This window comes from Acinonyx jubatus, chromosome D2 (genome assembly GCF_027475565.1).
Source record: "Acinonyx jubatus isolate Ajub_Pintada_27869175 chromosome D2, VMU_Ajub_asm_v1.0, whole genome shotgun sequence".
Classification (NCBI taxonomy): Eukaryota; Metazoa; Chordata; class Mammalia; order Carnivora; family Felidae; genus Acinonyx; species Acinonyx jubatus.
In genome coordinates this window covers 41586250-41611230 of record NC_069393.1, presented here as the reverse complement: position 1 = coordinate 41611230, position 24981 = coordinate 41586250, and the positions used below count along the sequence as shown (strand labels likewise).

At 47.2% G+C, this 24981-nt stretch overlaps 2 protein-coding genes across 3 annotated transcripts; both read left to right on the top strand.

Annotated features, from left to right (window-relative positions):
* The first annotated feature begins 968 nt into the window (after positions 1-968).
* LRIT1 (leucine rich repeat, Ig-like and transmembrane domains 1) lies at positions 969-14707 on the top strand. The gene is made up of 4 exons (XM_027062449.2): positions 969-1157; positions 4628-5094; positions 9469-9774; positions 11003-14707. The coding sequence occupies exons 1-4, from the start codon at positions 1036-1038 to the stop codon at positions 11965-11967; spliced, it is 1860 nt and encodes a 619-aa protein (XP_026918250.1). The 5' UTR covers positions 969-1035; the 3' UTR covers positions 11968-14707.
* On the top strand, positions 13918-22845 carry LRIT2 (leucine rich repeat, Ig-like and transmembrane domains 2). 2 transcript variants are annotated; one of them, XM_027062453.2, is made up of 3 exons: positions 13918-14017; positions 18260-19041; positions 20768-22845. In XM_027062453.2, coding segments are annotated over exons 1-3 (1545 nt in total). In that variant the 5' UTR covers positions 13918-14015; the 3' UTR covers positions 21529-22845. The 2 variants fall into 2 exon arrangements, with proteins under 2 accessions (XP_026918254.2, XP_014922607.3); XM_015067121.3 differs by lacking the exon at positions 13918-14017 and adding an exon at positions 17454-17983.
* Positions 22846-24981: the final 2136 nt, after the last annotated feature.

Below are 24981 nucleotides of genomic sequence, written 5' to 3'. Positions count from 1 at the left end.
ACATTTCCTAGAAGCCAAGATTGTCAAAACTGGCCTGGCACAGAGCTAGGCATTTCATTTGTGCGCTGGGGTCCTAGGTATCTGCCTTGGTCACACCTCACTGGTCTAGGTCTGCCTACGTCTATAGGCACCAGGCACTAGGGAACCTTCTGGAAAAGCTGAAGGAGCTAGGTAGGGCATGCTGGACCAGAGAGCAGAGCCTGGGGATCAAACGTATCAAGTATCCGAATCCTTCCAATTCCTTTAAGAGCATGTGACTTTAAGTGCCAGTGAAATTGTGGGCTTACTACTTAGGAGGGAGCTTCTATTACCACAGGCCATCAAAATCTGGGAAGCTTGGGTGGTTTAATTTTCATAAACACCCTGATTAGAGTAACATTACTTCCCTTTTTCAAATGAGGAGGATACACAGTCCAAGAGAGACCGTGTAACTTATCCAGGGTCACAGCCTATAAATGGAAGAGCTGGGATTTGAACCCAGGCTGGCCTGGTCCTTGAGCTTGGTCTCTTTCTAGTGTCTTTATCACCTTCATCTCATTGCTTTTCCCCTATAAAACAGTGTCACAGGAGACAATTTCCAATGGCCTTCATCAGAGGCCAGGTCTGTCTTCATCCTCTCTGAGCCCAGGCACCCCGGCAGGGTCCATGTAGCTCACAGCCTAGCTGGCATGAGGCGACTTCGCAGGTGGACAGCCAAGCTGGCCAGTGCAGGAGCCACTTGCCCCTGGGTGGCTGCCCACTTGCCTCACCTTGCCACACCCTGGCCTCTCTGGGTCTGGGGCTGTTGCCACGGAAGAGGATCCTCCACCCTCTCCCTTAGGACTGGTGATTCCAGGAGTAATAAGCGGCTGAGTGCTGTGGCCAGGGATCCCCTCCCTAATCCCCAGTCTGTCTGTGTTTATCCCATGGCCTCAGGCGGGGGCGGGGGCGGGGGGTAGCTGATGAGCCAGTGGGCAGCTGCTGGGCTTCCTGGGCTGGGACGACAGAGCAGTCCAGGGACAGGCCCCTGCCTGGGCTACAGAGGAGCCAGGAGCCATGAGGGTGGCAGTGGGCATGCTCTGGCTCCTGGCCCTCTGGGGGCACCCCCCAGCCCACGGCTCCTGCCCCTCTCAATGCAGCTGCAGCCTCCACATCCTGGGTGATGGCAGCAAGGCCAGGTATGTCACCAGGTGTGTGGGATGGGTAGCCCGCCGCTTCCCTCTAGCAGCTTGGCTGGGTTGGGAGGGCTGTATGCAGGGCCCTCAGAACATGGCTGGGTGAGACCTCTATCTTCCAGGCCCTTGGGGCCCAAGTGTCCTAGGGGGCTGGTCTGCTTTGCATTGTCTTCCAGCCAGCAGGGCATGGGAAGTACCAAGTCTCTTTCTTTACACGTGGGGGCAGGGGTGGGACACAGTGTGCCCACTCCAGGAGATCCATCCTGAGTCCTCCTCCAGGATCCTGGTGGAAGGAAACCCTCCAAAGGGCATGAGAAGTCTCTCTGTTACCTCTTTCTTTTCCTTTCCTTCCTTCCTTCCTTCCTTCCTTCCTTCCTTCCTTCCTTCCTTCCATTCTATTCCACCATTCTCTCTATATCTCCCTAGCCCCTTTTCTCCCAGGCCTCTTCCATTCTCTTGCCTCAGCTTCTGGGGTTACCCAGTACAGCCCAGGTATTTCTTACCACCCCACCCAGAATGTGACCACCTGCCTCCTCATGTTTTTCCCACTTTGGGGCACCTCTGGCCCATCCCCCAGGAGCCTCGGCCTCAACATATTTCTACGGGCTTTCCAAAAGCCCAGGAGTGCCCATTCTATTGCAAGCAAGCACCCCTATATCCTCAGCCTTTTCTTTGACTTTCCCCAAGCCCTACCTGAGCTCTGAGAGCACCTCCATCCTCTCCTCCTCCCTTCCATGGGGTGTTCCAAAGCCACTGTGATTTGTGGACCCTTGCTCTCCCACCATGGCCCCCTCTCCTTTTCTCTTTGGCAGTCTTTAGACTATCTTTTCTCTGACATCTTCAACTTATCCACTAATGACCATTGCATTTCCCAACTTGCTTAGGAATTTCAGTCCTTGGCTCAGGGCCTTTCCTACCATCTTTTTAACATTTTAGAATTCCATTCTCCCTTTCTCCCTTGTCTTAGATGGGTGCTGGGAGCCACTGATGATTTCTGATCAGGGCAGCAGTGTTATCAGTGTGACACTTACAATGATCCTGGCAATGGGTGTTGGGTTGATCGGGTGTGAGGGGATGGAAAGAATGGAGAGTCATCCCCCCACCAAAGGATACCCTATGTGGTCTGAAAAACAAGAACTCCGTTTTTGACCCAAGTCTCTGATGGTCCAATTCATATGGATCATCAGAGGTAAGGATTCTCTCCTCAAGAAAAGCCAAGGCTAAGCCCTGAGCCAGCCAGGAAATAGCCTCTGGCCAAGGACAGTGTGACTAGGTGATGAGGAGCCTCTCCTGCTACTTACAGAAAGCACAGGGCTGAGAGTCACACAGCATCAGTGACAGACCTGGTCCTAGAACCCACGGCTTTAGTTCTATTTCCAGATCTCTTCTCAGCTGGTAATTCTGTCATGGGCAGGGACCAGGGGAGGGCTTGTGATACCAGGTTAGCCTTAAGATAGAAAATAAAATTCCAAGGTCAGTTTCCAGGGCTCTAATGTCAGCCAGTAGCCATCTTTCCTCTGAAGCCAGGGCTCTTACCATCAGTTCCACCTGCCTGACAGTCCCATGACTGATAGGCACCAGCCCATCTGTATGGAGTGTCCTATGAGGGCAACGATGCCAGGAAAGGCTATAGGAGGCCCTGAGGTCCCCAATGGCCACAAGCACAGATAGCAAAGTCAGACGGAGGCTTCCTCCTCATCCCAGATGACTTCCTCAGCCCACCTCCAACCAGGGACTGTCAGAGGGTTCCATCCTTACATCGGGATAGCCTGGGTGACCTGCCTATGCTCCACGCTCCCACGATCATGAACTTGTGGGTACTTGTGGATACTGGGGTTTCCTTGGGGGGCCCAGTCTGGGCACCTGGACAGAAGTGTTCCCACGTTCTTTATGCCCAGTTTGCCCCACCAGATGTGCTGTTGGCTCCTGCTGGCTTCTTAGTGGTTTCTTTGATCCCTCCCTTGATAAATTTCAAGGCATGTTTCCGGTCAACTGCCGTCCTCCCTCCTACATCTAGACCTTCCTCTTTGCAACAGTCAAACTTCCATTATCATTGAAAATATCACTGCCCCCAGTGATATCTTCCTTAGCTGGATTGTAAGCTATTGTATAGGGACAGGGGCTGAGTCTGATATTCTTCTGAATCTCCACAGCACCCATCCCTCAGTAGGGGCGTCCATGTATACCTGAAGAATGTGAGTGGGTGGGAGCCCCTGTGCCACTGACAAGGAAAAGCAAGTCAAGTTCAGCCAGTCAACTCCGAATAGAGTATTCAGGCTGAACTGATGGATGCTGGCAGAGTGTGTGTTACATCAGGAAGGCCTGATGTGAGCAGTACAAAAAGAACAAGGTCCCCTAGCAAAGCAAAACGTGACCACTGCCCCCACCTGCTCCAGTGTGAGTGGAGAAGCCCTCTAGATGAAATAGGCTGCACAAGGGCTGGGTCCCTCTGGTCTAGCCTCCAAGTTTTATCTCCTTGAGAATCTTTCCCTTTTTACCTTATGTGAGTGTGCTGCTCTCTCCGAGATGGCACGTAACACAGCCTTGAACTGTAGGTTCTTGGACAGCAAGGCCTGCTTCTTTTTATCTCTCTATCCTCTGTTTTAGTGCCAAACTTAATAGAACAAAGTTTAGGAGGTCACTGTCTGGGCAGAGGGATCACTGCAAGGAGCTTTGCAGTGCTGGGATGCAGGAATTTTTGATAGTGGTCATAAATAGCATTGCACGCCTCCAGGTGACAGGTCTGCAGAACTGGTACATAGCAGGACCTCACTTAAGCCCTGAAACCACCCCGGGGAGGTGGAGTCTGTTGTGGGAAACTGAGGAAAATAGAAGTTATATAATATACTCAAGGACACACAGCCAGCAAGCAGAGAGCCCAGATATGAATCCAACTGCAGGGGCCAAGTCCTAGCTCTTAAATACCTTAACCACCTCGTGGTCCCTCCGGATCAGGGGAGGCTTGAGGCACCCAGTGAGTGTATGGCTTCGTTTCTGATGCCCAAGTTATATATATAATTGTATGATATGATATTACATATATTATATGTCATATAAATAATATCACAAAAACTGAGGTATAATTTAACAAAGGAACACTTTTAACACATATATGCAGTGCTGCAGTGCTCAAAATGATCTCAAGATTTATGAATACCATTCATTCTTAATGCACTGTAGGTGGTGTGAGTTGTAAGGGGACACAGAGGTCCTTCAGCCAGGGACAGGACCAAATGGCCCTCTGGGACCCCTGCGAAAGGCTCTCAAAGCAAGAACCCCTCAAAGGGGAACCCGGGGTCTGCTCGTCCGCGGCGCCACTCCAGGGCACACCTCAGCCTGGAGCCTGGGTTTGGCGGCGGTCCCGGTTCCCGTGCAGACCGGGAGGCCTCCTGAAGGAAGGTCCGGGAGGGAGCGGGGTAGGATCGCGGACCCGACAAGACCCTCGCTCAAATGTCCCCCATTTCTGTGACCAGGACTGTGGTGTGCAGCGACCCCGACATGACCCTGCCCCCCGCGTCCGTCCCTCCGGACACCTCCAGACTGCGCCTGGAGCGGACGGCCATTCGCAAGGTGCCCGGAGAGGCCTTCAGGCCGCTGGGCCGCCTGGAGCAGCTGTGGCTGCCCTACAACGCCCTCAGCGAGCTCAGCGGCCTCATGCTGAGGGGCCTGCGCCGCCTGCGCGAGCTGCGCCTGCCCGGGAACCGCTTGGCCGCCTTCCCCTGGGCGGCGCTCAGGGACGCCCCCCAGCTGCGGCTGCTGGACCTGCAGGCCAACCGCCTTTCGGCCGTGCCGCCCGAGGCCGCGCGCTTCCTGGGGAACCTCACCTTCCTCGACCTCTCCAGCAACCAGCTGCTGAGGCTCCCGCAGGAGCTCCTGGCCACCTGGGCTCACCTGCAGAACGGGCCCTTCCTTCCCGGCCACCACACCAGGCTGGTGCTAGGTAAGGGGTGGTATCCTTCACTTGGAGCCAGCTTGGGGAGCCTGGGGGTCTTAGGCAAGTTATTACGCCTCTGTGAGTCTTGATTCTTTACCCGAAAAATAGAAATCACGCCTGCCTTCTGGATCTGAGTGAAGACTGAGTGAGAGGCACACACTGGCTGGTTTGGAGCTCAAGCTGCTGCCAGTTCAAATCCCAGCGCTGCTTCTTACTAGCTGTGTGTCCCTGGGGTAAATTGCTTAGCTTCTCTGTGCCTTGGTTCCCCTTCTGTAAAGAGAGAATGGCAATAACATCTATCTCAAAAGGTTGGAGTTGCAAGTAAAAGAGTGTTCTTAGCACACAGTAGGTACATGTGGCAGGCACAGTGGTGTGCCACCTGGGTCCCTGTCAAGGTAGAGCTGGCTGCCCAGGTTTTGAGGGCACTGTCAGCAGTGGCCTTCAGCTGCCAGCCCTGTCAGGGACAGCCTTAGCTGCAGAGCAGCCTTGCCCAAAGCCACCCATCCTTTCCGGACACAGCCCCTATCCAAAGACCTGTCAGGTGGGAGTCTAAGGACCCAGCCGCTTGGCATGACTCTGGTGGGTTATTTCAGCTCCCGAGTCCCCCAGGGATTCACCAGGTCCACTTCTCAGCTCCGTGTCTCCCTCTTCCTTCCTTCCTTCCTTCCTTCCTTCCTTCCTTCCTTCCTTCCTTCCCCTTCCTTCCTTCCTTCCTTCCTTCCTTCCTTCCTTCCTTCCTTCCTTCCTTCTTCCTTCCTTCCTTCCTTAATGAACATGCTGCACATGTTCATCTCAGAGTCTGCTTCCAGGAAACCCAACTTCCAACAATCTTCAAAACATGTGAACACCCCCACCCCCTTGACAGTCTCCTCTAAGCACTAGGTACACATACATGGATGGAAGGTGGTCCTAACTCTTTGCTAACTGGTCAGTCCTTACTGACCATCTGCATTAGTGTGGCACTGAAGCTTCCCTAAATTTCTTGCTCCCTCACAGAACTTGACCCTCACCATATCCCAGGGGGTAGATAGTGCAAGTATAATGTCCTTTGTTTTACAGATGAACAAACACAACCTGAGGTTTAGTAAGTAGCGGTTTGGGCCCAAGGTTCATGTCAGATAGACTGATTCTCTTTCCTCTGTCCTGTGAGGGGATGGGGAGTTGTGGCAGAGGGTGGGTGGTGGGGAGTGGGTGGATAGTATCAGAAGAGAGCCCTCCTAGCAGCATGTGCCTGGAACATACCTTGGCTCATATAGGGTCCAGCACCAGGGGCTGGAGCAGTCTCAGAATGGTTTGGGGCAGCTCCTGCCCCAAGGCCCAGGAGAGTCTCTCAACGAGGGAATATTTAGAAGCCTCACTGCCTGCAAACAGGGCAGGGAACAGCAAGCCCCATTCCAGCTCTCTGCAGACTTTCTCATCTGATAAAGGATAATATATAGGATAGTACTCACAGGGAAAAAATTGTTTATTTGAAAATAACACTTAACTGAATGCCCTTTTCAATATATGTATGCTATATAAATTTCATATATATATATATGTATGAAATATCTGATAACTTTACTGCAATGACCATGTCAGGCAGCCAGGGCAAGGGGTATTCACCCAGTATTACAAATAAGGAAAACGAAGTACAAGCGATCTTCCAGGTCATGCAGCCAGGAAAAGGCCCCCTGCGACTCAGTTTCCCAAAGCAGAGTTGAATGGTTATACTAGCTGACCCCCTCTCTTTGATTTCTTCTTGTTTGTAATGAACCAATGTCTTAACAGGTGAACCATCTCTTTTCCTGCCTAAAGCTCATACCTAGCCATGAGGGTGACAGGTGGCATAATTCATTACAGAAAATTAATATTAATTTTAATTACATAACTCACACATGGTTATATGTAAACATTTAAAATATTACAGAAAAGGCTGGAGTGCAGTCGGTTAAGCGTCAAACTTCAGCTCAGGTCATGATCTCACAGTCCTGGAGCCTCAGAGCTTGGAGCCTGCTTCGGATTCTGTGTCTCCCTCTCTCTCTGCCCCTCCTCTGCTCATGCTCTGTCTCTTTCTGTCTCAAAAATAAATAAAAACATTACAAAAAATTAAAATATTATAGAAAAAGCTAAAGACCCTTTGTTCCCTCTTCTGATCCTGAATCCTTCTCCCCCTTCTAACAGGTAGCCACTGTTACATTCATTTGCATGTTCTCTTTTTTAATGCATTTGCAGGGGTGCCTGTGTGGCTCAGTCAGTTACGCGTCCAACTCTTGATCTCAACTCAGGTCTTGATCTCAGGGTTGTGAGTTCAAGCCCTGCGCCGGGCTCTGCACTGGGTGTGAAGCCTCCTTAAAAATAATGCATTTATGGGGCTCCTGGGTGGCTCAGTCTGTTGAGCATCCGACTTCGGCTCAGGTCATGATCTCACGGTTCGTGAGTTCAAGCCCCACGTCGGGCCCTGGTGCTGATAGCTCAGAACCTGGAGCCTGCTTTGGATTCTGTGTCCCCCTTTCTCACCACCCCACCCCTGCTTGTGCTCTGTCTCTCTCTGTCTTTCAAAAATGAATAAACATTAAAAAAAATTTTTAATAAAAAAATTAAAAATAAAATAAAAAAAATAATGCATTTACATACATATACATATATAAACATACATACACATAGAAATTTTATCTGTGTTTTACATACAGTTTCAGATTGTATATGTCATATTGTTTATATCAACCAGCACTAACTTCTTCACTCAACAATAGGTCTTGGAAATCTTTGTAAGTTGCTACAAATGGATCAGCTTCATTATTTATAAACTACTGCATAATTTTTAATAGTATAGTTATACTACAGTTAATTTAGCCATTCTGCCTTTATTGGCCCCTTAGATCGTTTCCATTATTTTATTAACAGCTATGATGATACAGAGAACATTCTTGACAATGCATCCTTGTGCACGTAGACAAATGTTTCTCTAGGATAGGAACTGAAAAATGGAATAGGTCATGGAGTGCGCACATTAGACAGTTTAATATCAGTCTAATAGTCTCCAAGTGGCTGGGCCAATTCTCACCCCACACCTGTGCTGTGCGAGACCACAAATGCAGGTGTTCACTCTGCAAGTTTACTTGAGTGCCTATCAGTGTGGGAGCTTGGTTCTAGGTGCTGGGGACATAGCAGGGAAGAAGATAGATGAAAATCTATTCCCTCATGAGGCTAATAATTTAAATGGTTGGAAGATTTAACTTCTGCCAGTCTTAGGGGTAAAAGTTTCCCTGTCACTTAACTTTGCTATTTGCATTCATTCTTTGGGGGCTCAATTGTAAGAGGTGAAAGCCAGGTAGCTCACCACCAGAGCTGGGTGCTCATGATTCTTGGGGTGCAGGTGTATCATTAAATGCATTTAACCAGTGACACAGGGTAGTGGTTACAAGAGGGATGGAGTGAGGATGGATGGAAGAAGGAACTGGTATCCTCCCAACTGGTGTTCAGAAGGACCTAAGAGTCATGCGTGTACAAGCAGATGTATATGCAACCTCCTCAAACCTTACATTTCCCCTTGCAAATATATCAAATACATGCATGCAAATAAATAATCAAATATATGCATGCAAATAAATAATATGCCATTGATTATTAGACATACTATCAAATTTAATTACAATTTTTGGGGGTAAAAAGACACCACATGAAATGAATTCATTCCATATTTCAGAAATGCAAACATGTAAAAAGGTATTGTGCTTTAGGTATGAGGACACATAATACGCCTGTATCTGTAGAAGGCTCTTGGATGTAGAAGGGTGGGTGCAGTGACCTACTGTCATCTTTATAAATAAGTCCAATTTTAAAGTAAAGAGGGCTGGGGATATGACATAGGATTTTATTTCCTGGCCTCCTCACTCCTCCCCTTTTGAGCTTGTATCAAAGGGACCAATGTCAGAGCCACCCTCCTTACTGGGGTGATGCTGAGAGTTCCACACTGAACTGAGAGGACAGGGATCAAGGGTCAGGGGTCACAAAGAATTTTGAGAAATTTATTTTGGCATATTGCAGGTATTGCTGAAATCCTCGCTGCCTGACCAGTAGCCTGAAAGGGTCAGTCCAGGAATGGCAGCAGTAATTGCCAATTTTGTCAATATGCTGTATGGCTTACCCAAATGCTTAACAGGATTTGTTTTTATTTATGCCTATAGCAACCCTGAAAAGGAAGTACTGCTATCATTCAAGTTGAAGAACCAGCCTTAAGGTTGCACAGCTAGAGAGGCAAGGAGCTGGACCTGGAGGCCAGGTCTGCTGACTCTGAGCTCAGGATATGCCTTGTCCTCCCTGACGGGGCAGGGGGGGCTGGGCATGGGGATATGAATATCGAGGGCTCACCTCTTACTTGCCCTCTCATCCCTGCAGGACTGCAGGACAACCCCTGGGTATGTGACTGCCGCCTCTATGACCTAGCCCGTTTCCTGGAAGGCTGGGCCCCAAACCTGGCTTTCATAGAGGCCAGGCTGAAGTGTGCCAGCCCACGCAGCCTGGCCGGAGTGGCCCTCAGCCAGCTGGAACTGAGGAAGTGCCAGAGTCCGGAGATCCGTCCAGGGGTAGCCAGCCTCAGGTCCCCTCTGGGCAGTGCAGTATTGCTACGTTGTGGGGCCACCGGGGTCCCTGGGCCGGAGATGAGCTGGAGGAGAGCCAACGGGTATCCGCTCAACGGCACAGGTTTGTGAGCTACAGGGACTGTGGTGCTGAGATTGCAGACTGAGTGTGGGGGCGGGGGGGGGGGGTGCAGGGGAGGGTGGGGATGTCAGCATCTTTGGTGGGAGGTCAGGTCTGCCAAGGAGAGGGAGGTCAGCTGAGCGAGGCTGTTTACTCCTGTTGTGGCTGAGTGGAGGTAGACAGGCTCTGCCCAGACAGAACATGCAGAACATGGGACAGTGGCTTCCATGATGACAATAGCTGTCAACCTGCCCTACATATTCCAGAAGACACTCTGATCAGGGCCCACCCTGGGAGGAACAAAATGCTGCCATTTTGGTGGAAGATACTCTTAGTGTATTTGATATTTATGGTAAATTTCCAAGTTGTGAATGTTAAGCCAGTTTCACTAAGAGTGATTAATAATATGAGTTACCATCTATTGAGCTCCTTAGGTGTTGAGTACATTATGTGCATAATGTCACTGAACTTTAAAGAACAACCTGGTTATCCTTTTTGTTTTGTAAGTCAACAGACTCTGAGACGCTAAAAGCTTGGCCTACAGCACACAGCCTCCCATGTTATTTTTGCTGTGTAGACAGAGATGGTTCATCTCTGGTACAGGATGGTGGGGTTTACCAGAGTCACAGCCTACCTGCGTGCAGGCAAGGGGTTGAGGAGGGATCATTTCTTAGTGCATGACCAGAAAACCGCATGTCCTCGCAGTTCCCTTCGGGGTCTCCTTCAACTAGGCTGGCGAGTGTTGCTCTGGGATTGTGGGTTTGAAATCAATTGACAAACAAACATTGTATAAGGAGCTTCATTATGTAAAACACAAAGTCGAAGACACTCTGATGGAGGTGGCAGTGTGTCTGGGCAGGGTGGCAATGTGCTTCCGGCTAGGGCTCTGTCTCGTGTTCACTCTGACCCACCTTCCCCCACAGAGCACAGCCTGCTTCCCTAAGGAGTCCGTTCTATAGGATTCCAGGGCCCTGAAGAATACAGATTTAGAAGGCAGATCATCCTGAGACTCAGCCTGAGCCTAGGTCTCCCCAAATTTGAGCCCAGGTGATCTTGATCCCCTTGGCTAGTCTAAGAAAAGTTGAGTAACTCCCAGTGGTTTCTCAGGATAACAAGGTCTCCTATGTATACAAGAGCATGCACAGTCCAGAGGCCGTGAACTTGACCCTAGGAGGAAGCTTGGGGCAGATGGGCCCACTCATTTTCCTGCTTTATGCCTCTTTCCCCTCAGTGCACCAGGAAGTTGCCAGCGATGGCACGAGTTGGACGCTGCTGGGCCTGCCTGCTGTGTCCCACCTTGACTCAGGAGACTACATCTGCCAGGCCAAGAACTTCCTGGGAGTCTATGAGACTGTCATCTCCCTGGCCGTCACTGAGCCCCAGGCTTCCACAGAACACGGTGGGAGCCCAGGGTCACTGTGGGCAAGGACAGGTGAGGGGGCGGAAGCTGCCGCGTACAACAAGATGGTGGCCAGGCATGTCCCTGACATTCCTGGACCTGCTGTCCTGGCCACTGGGCCCCCTGTGTCCAACATGAAGGAGGAGCTGACCCTCCAGCACTTCCAGATGGGGGTCCCAGGAGAACGCTCGAACGGGCAGGCGGGACGCCAGGAGACCCAGATGGTGAGGTCTCTCAAGGTGGTGGGAGACACTTACCAGAGTGTGACCTTGGTGTGGAAGGCCCCCCAGGCTGGGAGCATAACTACCTTCAGTGTCCTCTATGCTGTCTTTGGGCAGCGCAGCATGCGGAGGGTGGTTGTGCCGCCTGGAAAGACCAGCATCACCATCCGTGGGCTGGTGCCCAAGACCAAGTACGTGGCGTGTGTCTGTGTGCGGGACCTGGTGCCCCAGAAGGAGCAGTGTGTCATCTTCTCCACGGACGAGGTGGTAGACGCCGAGGCCACCCAGCGGCTCATCAATGTGGTGGTGATCAGCGTGGCTGTTGTCATCGCCCTGCCCCTCACCCTGCTTGTCTGCTGCGGTGCTCTGCGAAGGCGCTGCAGGAAGTGCCGTTCTGGGGGCTCCGCCGAGGCCTACGTCAACCTGGAGAGGCTGGGCCACAGCGAGGATGGCTCTGAGGAGCTGTCCCAGCACAGCCTCAGTGAGGCTGACAGGCTCCTCTCGGCCCGTTCCAGCCTGGACTCTCAGGTCTTGGTGGGCAGGGGGGGCAGACGGATCAATGAGTACTTCTGCTGAGGGGGTTGCTCCCCTCCAGGTGCCCACACACCTGCCACGTCCACTTTCTGTCTTCCACTCTCACCTGCTCACTCTGACACCTGAGCCGACACTCACCCACTCTTGCCCACTTGGGTTCCTGCTTACTCATACGTGTGCACACAGTGACAGCAGCTAACACTTATTAAGCACTTACTATGTGCCAGAATGTGTTCTAAGTGCTTTACATACACTGACTTGTTTAATTCTTATAACAACCCTTTGCAGAAGGCCCTCCCATTTTCCTGGAGAAGAAACGGGGATTAACTGACTTGATTCTATCAGTCAGTTTTTCCCATGTAACAAATAAAAGCAAAATCTCAGGGGTATGCAGCAACAGGCACTATTTTCACCCAACCTACAGGTCTGTGGGTTGACCAGGGTGTCTCTGCTTCATGAGTTCTATTTGGGGCCCAGGATGAAGGGTCAATGGCTACTTGGGGCAGTCTTTCTCGGAGAGGTCAGATGATATCAGAGGAATGAACAAAAATAGGCAATGTCTCTTAAGTGCTTGGCTTTAGAGCTGGCACATTGCCATTTCTGCCCATATTCTCTCTGCCAAAGCCAAGTCCCATGGCCAAACCCAACTTTCATGTGGCATCAAAGGACAGCTCTGCCAGGGAGGTGATGGGGGGCAGGAAATAGTTTGCCGAGCAGTGATCTAATCCACTATATTGCCCACAATGTACACACAACTAGAAGGTGGCAGTTCTGGAGTCAGGATCAGGCAGTTGGTTCCAGGGTTGACAGTCCTTACCATGCCCCTCTTCTGCATCTTGATTACATTTATGCTAACTCATAGGCACTCACACACGCAGTCCCTTGATGCATTAGCCAAATTTGTATAGTCACACACACACACACACACACACACACACAGACCCACGCTGTACCCTCACTGTGTATACTTAGGGATTCTAACATTTTTTTTCTGGGTGCCATTCTGCCTAGAGATAATCATTCGATTTCAATAAATTCAGTGATTTGCAATAAATTTGATTTGGATGATGCCCAAGAGACCACTGCTCATTTACTCTCAGATATCAGGCTGGAGGAATCTGAGAGACCCTCCATGGTGGGCGACACAGTACACCCAATGCTGTCTGGCACACAGCTCACCTCTGTTCCCATGTAGCAGTCTTTGTTAGGATTACTGACATTACCTGCATTCCTGAGGGTGTCTCAGGGCTTTCCCAGTTACTCAGTAGGCCACTTCAAGGTGGGATTCCTGTTCAGTTTGCTTCAAGTTGGGAAGCCTCTGAGACACCTCTGTGAACAGGTGAAGATGAATGTTTCCAGCAGAAGGGTCAATGTTGTGTCTTGTCTACAAGTCCAGGCTTTCATAAGGGGAGCATTCAGGGTGTTTGGTGCCAAGGCCTTTAGACAACAACGGAGAAAATTTGGGTACAGCAAGCAATCCCAGGGAACTATCCTGCTGGTATCGCCTGAAGTTACTGTACTCCCTCTCACATTTACAAAAGACCTTACAACATCTGACCTTACAACATATTTCCTTGCCTTCTCTTATTTGATTTTTACAACAACCCATTATGGAGGATGAGCTGCTTGATTTTACAGATGAAAAAACTGAAGCCCAAAGAGTTGACTGATTTGTAGGGGGTAGTGATCAATTTTCTTGGAGGATCTAAGTCTTTGATAACTTTCTGGCCAAGCTGAAGGTCACTATTCAGTGTTGATCTCTACAACATGATCTACAGCAAGTTCATTACGGGAATGGATTTTTTTCAAGTCATTGAAAACTGTAGGAACCATAAGACCACCAGTACACATGAGTATGGAATTTCCATATGTGGATATTTTCTGCCCATCACTCGGAGGGTACATCTGACTATAACTTATGGGCCATAGCCATTGGTAAGAGAAATTATTTGGTTGGAAGATGACCAAACCATTGTCTACAGCATGGGTCAACAAACATATTCTGTAAAGAAAGCTAGATAGTAAATATTTTAGGCTCTGTCACTACTACTCAGCTCTTCTGATGGAGTGTGAAAGCAGCCACAGACAATATGTAAGTTATGGGCATGGATGTGTTCCAGTAAAATGTTATTTACAAAAACAAGTGGCAGGCTGGATTTGGCTCTCAGGCGGTAGCTTTCCAAACCCCAACGTAGATTCATTAAGACATTTCTGCTATTGAGACCCAAGACTCAATTCTGATTGTTTGATATATGAGATTGATAGGCACTCCCCAAATCAGAACAAATTAAGTGGATGAAAGCAGCCATCTATTGAAATGATTAAGATGTTTTCTCTAAATGATTGGCTGAGCCAATTAAGATTGAAAAATTAATGGCCCAAAGACAATAAACATCCAGTCAGTTTTATTAAACCTTGTTTGAAGAAAATTCAGGAACTTGAAAGCAAGAATTTGTTAGTATTTATTCAACATCATGTGAATGTGTGTGTGTGTGTGTGTGCGCGCGCGTGTGTGTGTGTGTGTGTGAGAGAGAGAGAGAGAGAGAGAGAGAATTCAAACTTTTCAATAATTCATTAAGACCTGCTTTAGTGGGTCTGGATGGAATGACTCCAAAGATAGTCAACCTCCCAATTTCCATCTTGTCAGTCTTCCTTTGTGTGTTCTGTCTCCCCTGGTTTGTTCTTGTAGAGGAGAACCATCCTGGATTATGCTCATAAATATTCACGTAACTGGAAAAAAATTAATTCCCTCTCTAAAAAATAAAATGATGTCTGGCTTATATATTGATCTTTTGGTATATGAGTCTGATTAGTATAAGTTGGTCCCTGAAAACCTTTTAGAGGGCAGGGAAAATAATTTCTTGTCTCCCAGTGATGAAGACCAACCTACACCAGGGTGGTCCCACAGCATGGTGTCCTTGGAAGCCTTGTTTGGAGGTTGAATGAGATTGTGGCATCTCCATCATGTCTTTTTCTAACTACAACATAATTATATTTCTTTTAACCTAAGCAGGGCGTATGTCCAATGCCACTTATCTCAAGTAGCATGTGTAAGTTGCAAGGTATAAAAGGCAAGTAACAGAAATTGTATCCTAGAAAGTTGATGTAGGGTATTGAAATTACTCAGTGACCAGTGCCTTTAAAGATCCTAGAGCTGGAAATGTTTGCTTTAACTATCATATAGTCCAGTGGAGACAAAAACAAACTTAAGAGTACTTGAACATGTTATTTGATTGCAAAGGTATTGTAGTCAGGATAGGTTAGGCTTATGCTATGCTAACAATTCCCAAATTTCAGTGGCTTAATATAGAAAGGTTTATCCCTGCCTTTACAGAGTCTCCTCAGTCTGTGGTAAATGTGGATGGAGGGTAGGCTCTGCTCCATTTATTCACTCAGGGGCCCAGGCTAATGAAGACTCCACCACCTGGAATGTTAACACTTGCTGTAACAAGGGAGAAAAGAACCTGGAGAATCATGTAGGGGCTTTTAAAACATTATTTCCTCTAAAATGCCATTAACCAGAATTTTAGTTGGAAAGCCCACCTATTCAAGGGAGCTTGGGAATGTAGTCATTTGTATGTCCATCACAGACATGCCATTAGCATGGGTAGCCAGGAAGACATCTCAGATGGGGTTGGCAGCAGATGGAAGACTGAGAGAGAGCACTAGCTTGAAAAGAGGGAACATAGCATGTCTGCTTCTGGATATGTCACCTAGTTCTCTGTCTGAGCCATCCCAAAGTTCTACTAACATCAGGGTGCCATTTTCCAAATGAATAGATAGAAAACTCTCTTATTAAGGTTCTATTAAGACTAGCCAGGGAGCCACCACAAAGAGGCTATTTATATCTAATTATTTCATAAACAGAATGTCTCTTCTCTCATGACTATCTCTACTAACAATTCTAACAGCCAAGTTCCTGAACACATCCTACTGGAAGGGAGATGAGGGTGTCATATTCTCAAACTCCTTCCCCTTGTGGTTAATTCTCTTGAGTTTTAGGAACACCACTTAACCACTAGTTATTTAAGGTAAATGACATAACCCAGCTTTAATTGCCCCAGTCTCTTGCCTTAACTGAAAACATAGGTGTTCCCTGTGCCCATATGCCAAATAAGGAAACCAGGAGATGAAGGGGTCAGGAGAGGAGAAGGATCAGTGCAGAAGTGGCCTGCATGAGTCCAGAAATGACATGCCAGGGGATACTCTTCTCAAGCTTTCATCAAACCACTGGAAAGTTAGGTTCAGCTGGATTCATTTGAAGAGGATAGCATGGGATGAACAGGGAAGAAATTGTGGGGGATGAAGATTTCTTTAGGCCCTTACATTTTGAGGTGAGAAAAGAATTCACTAGTGGGTTGTGATGCAGTGAATTGAATCACATTTTTTTTTTTTTCAAAAAGCAAGCCTGAAAAAATCTTGGCCAACCTGGTACAAGTTCTCTGGAGTGAGAATCAGAATTGTCTGCCATCAGGCCAAACTGGCCGGGCCCTTGGGCACCCCACCCTCAGTTGCTATATGTGGTTTGCTTTGGGAAGGGCATGACCTCATGCAAGCAATCCTTGCAGCTGAGCATCGACTTATTCCTTGAAGGGGCTCTAGGCAGCACATCTCCATGTCTAGCACAAGTTTTGCACCCATTTCACTCTCTTTGTTTTGATTTCTACCTTGAGAGGAACTTCAGAGATCTATCCAGATTGTAGAGCTAGACAAAAAACTCAAGCAAATATATCTGGCTTGGATAGAAAGCCTGGAGTGTAATCAGCTTAGTTGGTGACCCATTTCCCCCCTCACTGGTTAACTGCTAAGCGGATTTTCTTCCTTGAGGCCTTTTGTAGGGTATGATGTATATCATGAGTCTTAAGGGAACTCATGGAATTTCAATATTCACCAGGAAATACCCCAAGTAATAGGGAAGTAGACTTTTCTGCTTTTCAAGAGTCTGTTGGTGTGGGAAGGGAATCAGTATATCTACTGTATGTTAGGTACTTTATTCTATATAACCTCAAATTTTCCTAGAAATGTTATGACGTGTTTATTAATTTCCCTATTTTTCAGAGGAGAAACTGAGATTCATGGAGCTTAGTGACTTTCCAAAGATCTCAAGACAAGGAAGCATAAGCTAGAGAGAAGACCCCACAGGGTCTATGAAGTTTTGTCCACCAGTGAATTCCTGACACCTAGAAATTGTGTGGTTTAGAGCACATGGCCAATATTTGTTGAATGATTACAGAGTGATGAAGTACCCCAAATCACATATATCTCACCTTAAAATGTAAGCCTTTATCATGTGACATACACAGCATTCAGGATCCAGGATAAGAAACACACTTTGGTTTAATCAGAAAACACAATATTGTGGTTTAACCTCTGCATCATGATGCTTCTCTGTCTCTGGTCATCCAAGTGGCAAGAACAGCTGCCTTAATACAGTAGAGGAATGAATCCATCACGCCAGGTGTGGAGAGAAAGCCAGAGATGGGAGTGGTCACATCTTTGTTACCCACCATGCATTCACTTCTAGAGAGTTGTTGAAAATTCTAGCTTTCAGGAGCCAATTGTGATGAAGTATTGGATGGATTCTGGCCAAATAACTTGAACCATAGTGCTCAGGATAGTATTACTTGCTGGTTTCTTGGATCTTTTTGTAAGAAACTGAGGGAAGACAGTATCATTGCTGAATAGGACAACTGGCTTAGAGTTTGCTTTCTAGACTTGAGAACTAGAAAAAGGATAAATTTTGTGACCTTAGTTAAGACACATAGCTCTCTCTTCATGAGTTCTTATTGAGCTTGTGATCTGGGCCATAACAGACCTCAGAGCATCCAGGGACTTTGCCACTGCTGTGCTGACCTACATCACCATGGATTACCAATAATAGGATTTGCCACTCAGAAGCTTGGACTATACTTACTCAAAACTTGCAAGGTAGTTTCTTACAGAGGAATATGGCTTCAGTTTCTCACTATTGCCTGCTAGTTCTGGTCTTTCTGGATTCACATGCAGCTCAGCCATCCTGTCTACCAGGATGTACCTGCTCAGAGGACAGTTTCGGCAGGTGCGCTGTGCTAACAAGATGCCAGAAGGTTGTAAGGGATGGGTTTTATTTGGGGAAGTTGTGGAGTGGGAACAGGCCTAGATTTGGCAGGAAATCAGCAAATGTCTAGTTGGTGCTGAACTTTGGAGAATTGTGCACTTTTACCAAAATGGGTCTCTTTTATTTCAAGTGAATAGCATATATATTTTTTCTTCTAATTCATACATCTAATGCCAGAATAAACCTGATCTCACTTCCCTGATGTTCATCTTAAAGATTTTGTGGTTTCTTGTACAGGGCTCTGCAGTGCATGTCTACCTCTTTGGGAATGATCCCAAGGAAACTTCCTGAAGAGTTAAAGCGGTTGAGAATTGAAAATTCACCCTTATTCGAACTGCCCCAAGGGTCCTTCATCAACATGAGCACGTTGGAATACCTTTGGCTTAATTTTAACAACATCACTGTGATACACCTAGGAGCCCTGGAGCACCTGTCAGAACTGAAAGAGCTGAGACTGGAGGGGAACAAACTTCGTTCAGTGCCATGGACAGCATTCCAAGCCACCCCTCTTCTGAGGGTCTTGGATCTCAAACACAACAGGATTGACGTGCTCCCTGAGCTGGCTCTTCAGTTCTTGGTCAATCTGACCTACCTTGACCTATCCTCCAATAGGCTTACAGTTGTATCCAAGGGCGTCTTCTCGAACTGGCTGGCCTACCAGAAACCCCATCAGCCTGGCTGCGGAGCCAGGATTCACTCCAGTTTGGTGCTGGCACTGCACGACAACCCTTGGCTATGTGACTGTCGCCTGAGGGGACTTGTTCAATTTGTAAAGTCCAACAGCATCCCGGTCATCCTGGTGAATTCCTACCTGGTGTGCCAACACCCTCTCTCCAAAGCAGGGCAGCTTTTTCATGAAACTGAGCTCAGTGTTTGCATGAAACCACAGATCTCAACCTCCAATGTCAGTGTCACCATCCAGATGGGACAGAATGTGACCCTGAGATGCCTGGCACAGGCCAGTCCCTCACCAACCATTGTATGGACTTATCCTCTGAGCATGTGGAGAGAATTTGATGGTAAGCCACATGGACCCTCTCAATGTGTCTTGGGGAAGACTGAGGTCTACAGCAACCCTATCCTCAGTAGAGAGGTTCTAAACTGGGTCAATCATGAAATAAAGGTGTGGGGAAGATTGGGATAGCCTTAAATTATACTCACCACAACAGGAAAGTTTCCAAGATATAGTTCCACTATTGGCATGATTTTAAGTGATTGCATACAGATCCCTATAGGATATACATGTATATATGTAAATATAATGTATTGGAGCTGGCTTAACATATAAATATTATAAAATTATACATGAACAAATATATTCTCTGAGAGTCTTCTAGATGCAAAATACGATACTATGTATTTTTAAATCATAGAATTTCTGACTAGGACTCATTCTAGAGACCATTACTTATTTCTTAAATTTGCTGGAGCAGACTTATCTGGGGTATTTGTTTGAAATAAGATTTCCAGGCTCCTTCCCTGGAGATTCAGATTTACTGTGTCCAGGGGAGGACCTAAGAATAATGTAAATTAACAAGAGTTCCCTCTTCTCCCCTCTTTCTTTCCCCAACTAATTCTTACCATTGGGCAAGGTTGGAAATTCCTACATATAGACTGAATTTTACATTTCCCACCACTGTGTTGTTCAGACCTTATCGGCTTAAAGTTGTACTACTGGGACCCTGGATGAGGAAGTGACCTCCATGGGCCTCACAACTGGGATTCAAACATGCCTCTCATTTTCTGAAATTCTATGGTCTGCTTTCATACATTAGATGGAATCACCTTTAATGCTACCCTGCAGCACTGGGACATATCACAGGCCAGAGGTGGCTTCCCTAGGGATATCCTGAAGTCTAGAAGACAACTAGAAATATCTGAGTAAAACTTGAGAAATATAGTCAGTTATCCAGATATTTGTTGTGCATAGTGAAAAACCACTGGAAGATTAAAAAATACCTAACTAACTGAACTGTTGATTTTTTCCCATCATTTTGATCACATCTTATTGGCTTGAGGTTAAATACCAATGAAGGAGAAATGTAGGATTTATTGTTGTAGCCTTTTTAAGAGCCGTGAGATGCATGCATGTCTTTTTTAATGCTTTGAAGACAGTTTCTTTGGTACCATATTATATGTATCCTCTCAGTAATAACAACAGCTAGCACTAAGCACTTAGTATCAAACCTACATAAAGGATACTATTATCATCCCATTTTACTGATGAGAAAATTGAAGCCAAGAGAATCTTAGCAACTTGTCCAGGACCATATACTTATTAAGGGATAGAACCCAGGCATTTGGCTCCAGACTCTGAGCCTCTCTATACCTGGCAGGCAAAAAAGACCCTTCTTGAAGCTCACAGTATCACACGGTGGCGAGAGATCTCCCAGAAACCATGATGTTGGCTCAGTGAGGCTTCTGGTAGTTTGGTGGGAGCAGCTAGTGAAGTTGACAATGTGGTCTCCGTAGGCAGAAGAGCAAGGTTCCAGATCAGTCACTGCCTCTGATCATTTCTCACAAGGGGCAAGTTGCTTAATCACTCCAATCCTCAACTTGTTATGTGTAAAAATGGGGTACTTACCTTACAGGGGTGCTGAGAGGCAAACACCTGGCACCAAACATATGCTTAATAAATCGTCACCTTCAGCTCAGAAAAATAATAATAATTAGCATTGCTGAACGCTGTCCAGCTTTCTGTCAGAGAAATATCTATTGGAACTGTTTTGCTCTCTCCCCACCCAGTGTTGACCTCATCTACTGCAGAAGATACTGCTCTGTCGGAGCTGGTCATACCTGCTGCCCACCTGGTGGACAGGGGTAATTACACCTGTGTGGCCTCCAACTCCATCGGCAGGAGCACCCTTGTCATCTCCCTCCAAGTCCAGCCTGCCCAGACCCTGTCTGTGCCCCATTCTGCCTTTTTCCCCTCGGATGGCAATGCCTATGTTGACCTGAGGGTCGTCAAGCAGACAGTGCATGGGATTCTGCTGGAGTGGTTTGCGGTGGTTGACACCCCTGAGGAGAAATGGTTCACCCTCTACATTGCATCAGATGAAACACTCAAGAAGGAGGTGGTCCACATCGGCCCTGGGATCAACACGTACGCCGTGGATGACCTCCTTCCCAGCACAAAGTATGAGGCATGCCTCAGTCTGGGGGGCCAGCCCCCACGTAGGGGCCAGTGTGTGGTCTTTGTGACGGGCAGAGACCATGGCGAGCTGGAAGGACGGGAGCGCCTCCTGCACATCACAGTGGTCCTGTGCGCTGTGTTGCTGGCGGTGCCTGTGGGCGCCTACGTCTGGGCAGCCCAGGCCCCCTGCAGCTGCAGGGAGTGGGGGCTGCACTGCTGTCCTCACCCCAGGAAGGCTCCCAGGTGCCCCCGTGGTGTGCCACAGCACAGGGACTGCTCCTATAGAGAGCACATAGCTGTCTGTGAGGACCGCCTGGGGCACAGAGATGATGAAGGGGATGAAGAGAAAGATGGAGAGGAAGACAGGGGCTGAACAGCTCAGACTGGGGGCAGGGGGTGGGGGGAAGCATGGTCCTTTCATCCCTAAACCCACCCTCTGTGGCAACTCTACTTGGCTTGACCCATTCATTCAATAGTATTTATTGAGCACCTACTCTGTTCCAGGCACCGAACTTGACACAATGATCAGGTAGACACAATTCTTCACAGAAGGGATGGCAATGGAGCTTTGTCCTGTCCAAACAGTTATCTTATTATACATGGTGACTGGAAATCAATAAATGTTACTCTTTCCATATATATAGCTCTGTAACATTTACACATAACATTTCACATGTGTTATCCTACTGGAGAAAGGTAGAATTCTACCCCTCCTTTTTTTTTACAGGTGAAGAAGCTGAAGCCCAGAAAGTTACTTGTGTACCATCACCCATCTAGCTGCTGGTGGAGGCACCCCCTGACGGGAGCTCGAATGCCATTGTTTCCTCTAAATGTCTGTTTTGCAATATTCTTGTGTCTTCCATTGTTCAGAAAGTATTATTCTTCCTCTTACTGGAAAACTCCCAATGAGATCACATAGGTTTGATATTCCAAAGATCTGCCCTTTGGGGCAGTGAGAGCACGGTGGGTGATGTGACTCTCTATTTGCGGGTGCCTGTGCTCCTGTGACCAGTCCTTTGGTGTTCGTGAGAGCCTGGGGCCATCAGCACTGAGGAACAGGAAACTGGCTGTAGCCCAGGGCTCATGCTCCAGTGATTGTTAGAAAGTAGAGTTGTATTCCCAGAAGGAATAGAACCTATGTAAAAATCATATGACTATATATTATTATTATTGTCATCATTTACAAAGGGAGGCTACAGAATCCCGATTTGTACCTAGTCTGTGACATCCTGAGTTTCAGGCTTGTTTTTTTAGCCCCGTGTCCCTAGCATCTCAGCGCTAAGCGCAACAAATGTTTGCTACATGAGTGATGACAACCCCCACTCCCTTCCCCTATTGTTTCAAGCTCTCCTGTTAAAGCCCTGAGAGCTGATTGTCTCCTCTTATCTGGGTGTACGTGGGGTAGAGGGTTCCCCGTGAACCCCAGAGATAGCTCATTGCCCCTCCGGGCAGCCCTGCTGTTGCTAATCTTTCCCAGGGTTTGAACCCACATCTGTCTTTTGCAGCTTTTCCACTAGCCACAGGAAAATCCCCTGCAGCCTGTTGAGTATAAACTGGCCTCCCTGTGACATCCCTAGAAATATTTCCTCCCTCCTTCCCACCTTCCCCACCAATTCTTACTCTTTCTTCCAGGTCCATTTCAAGTATCACTTCCTCCAAGCCTTCAAAAAACATAACTACAAAGACATTATCACACCTAAGAACATATATTTTTTAAATTTTTTTAACGTTTTTTTATTTATTTTTGAGACAAAGACAGAGCATGAATGGGGGAGGGGCAGAGAGAGAAGGAGACACAGAATCAGAAGCAGGCTCCAGGCTCTGAGCCATCAGCCCAGAGTCCGACGCGGGGCTCGAACTCACGGACCGTGAGATCGTGACCTGAGCCGAAGTCGGATGCCCAACCGCCTGAGCCACCCAGGCGCCCCTAAGAACATATATTTTAAAATTATATATGTGCATATATAGTTATATATACATATGTATATAAACAACACATTCATACATGTAATGCAGAAGAGAATTTGTTCATGAGAAATTTCCTGTGATAAATTTTGAAGAAAAGTGGTCAGAGCAAAAGGCAAGAGCTTGTACTTCTGTTGGCCTTTGTGTGTTTTCTTCCAATAGCATCAGAGGCTGTCCACAGGTCTTGGAGGGTACAGCAATTATGAAGGAGCCTGGGGCTACCATGAAGGCAGCAGTAGGTGTTCTGGCCTCCTCTCCTAGCAAAGAAAGCTTCATGGCAGGCACGGGACAGAAGGGACAGGAAGGGGGAAGGGGCCATGGAGGACAAGTATAATACAGCAGTGAGAATCAGGAGTACCTCAGTGAGCAGGGCCAGTGTTCATTCAGCCACTCCTATGAACATGGAAATTTAGGCAGAGGGAACAAGGTCTAGAGAGGATTTCTGGGAATCTGATTAGTTTAACACCCTTAGTGAGACCTTTTAAAAATTCCTAGGGTAAAGATGCATATTATTCAGATCGATCAGGCTATGTGACAGCAGAAGGGGGACACGTTAAGGCACAGACCATGGAACTCAGTTTCCTGGGCTTAAATTCTTACCGGCTTTGTGATGTTACGCAAGTTACTCTCTTTTTCTGTGCGTTACTGTCCTCATTTGTAAAATAGGAATAATAATACTACCTACCTCATAGGGGTAGTATTTCCCAATGATTAATGACTTTTCACATGGAAAGCTCTCAGAACAATGTCTGGCACACAATAAATGTCATCACAATAAACATTAACACCATTGAAAGCATCCATGTCCGTCTGTGTTCTCTTTCAACGTGACTCAATATACAGACTGGGCCATTTGGAACATCAGATCTTACTAGGATTATGTGTGTGTGTATATGTATAAATATATATGTAATAATATGATATCTATGCTAATACCCTTCACATTCTGTTCAATTAATGTTAACTAGTGTTCTTTTCTGTTTAATGTTTAAAAGATGCTATCGTTTCAGATTCATTTGTTATGCTCTTGGGAATATTATCTATTTCGAGCTTAGGCCAAGTAATTTTAAGGTGAGTGCCTTTGGATCAGAAGTCATTTGTAAGCAGGGTGACTTACTTTTAGAATGAAGCCTTTGCTGGCCCCAGGCATCTGCTATTGTCAATCTGAGGAAGGGATTTTGTCCTTTTTCTTTTTTCTTCCTTTCTTCTGGTATGTTGGAGCCTGTACACCTAATACCCGGCCTGGCACCGACAGGATGCTCAGAACATGTGTTATTAAAAGAATGATTGAGTAAATTATTGATAAATAAATAAATGGCTGGACCTCGTTCAGCTAAAAACATGCATTTGCACAATTTCATAATGTCACACAGATGACCCCAACATCACCAGCCTGTTGCTACAAAATAAAGTCGCTTACTTTATTAATCAATGTATGGTTGGTGAAGTCATAACCACTTTATTCTGGAAACTAGGCCCTTCACAGCACCACCCCCCACCCCACCCAGTTATTTCTGTGACTCTCCTAAGGGACCCTCCCTGTGTCCACATGGCAGCCTGGCAGCTTTACTCCTCGATGGCATCTTCCCCATGCTCCCCATCCATCCTCCCATGGCCAGGGCCCTTGAAGACTATCAGAGAAGCATTACCATTGCCAACAGATGCCAACATCCGTGCTAGGTGGGCTGACCCCGGCTTCTTTCAAAGCTTCCAGGCTTCAGAGTAGCAGAATTGCAGAAATCCTTATAGAAGCAGGAGACTCTGGCTGTGCCCCAGCTCTTGCCACATTTTACCAGCTGGGTTCTGAGGGACAGCTGTTCAGTACAGAGTCCCCCGGGTTCTCTTAGGGACAGTCTTATCA

Bases quoted from the DNA above. Each gene is read 5' to 3' on its own strand.
- LRIT1 (XM_027062449.2), top strand. From the start codon at position 1,036: ATGAGGGTGGCAGTGGGCATGCTCTGGCTCCTGGCCCTCTGGGGGCAC. The intron at 5,095-9,468 runs GTAAGGGGTGGT...TCATCCCTGCAG, and splicing joins CCACACCAGGCTGGTGCTAG to GACTGCAGGACAACCCCTGG. The intron at 9,775-11,002 runs GTTTGTGAGCTA...CTTTCCCCTCAG, and splicing joins GTATCCGCTCAACGGCACAG to TGCACCAGGAAGTTGCCAGC.
- LRIT2 (XM_015067121.3), top strand. From the start codon at position 17,874: ATGGCTTCAGTTTCTCACTATTGCCTGCTAGTTCTGGTCTTTCTGGAT. The intron at 17,984-18,259 runs GTGCGCTGTGCT...TTTCTTGTACAG, and splicing joins TCAGAGGACAGTTTCGGCAG to GGCTCTGCAGTGCATGTCTA. The intron at 19,042-20,767 runs GTAAGCCACATG...CTCCCCACCCAG, and splicing joins CATGTGGAGAGAATTTGATG to TGTTGACCTCATCTACTGCA.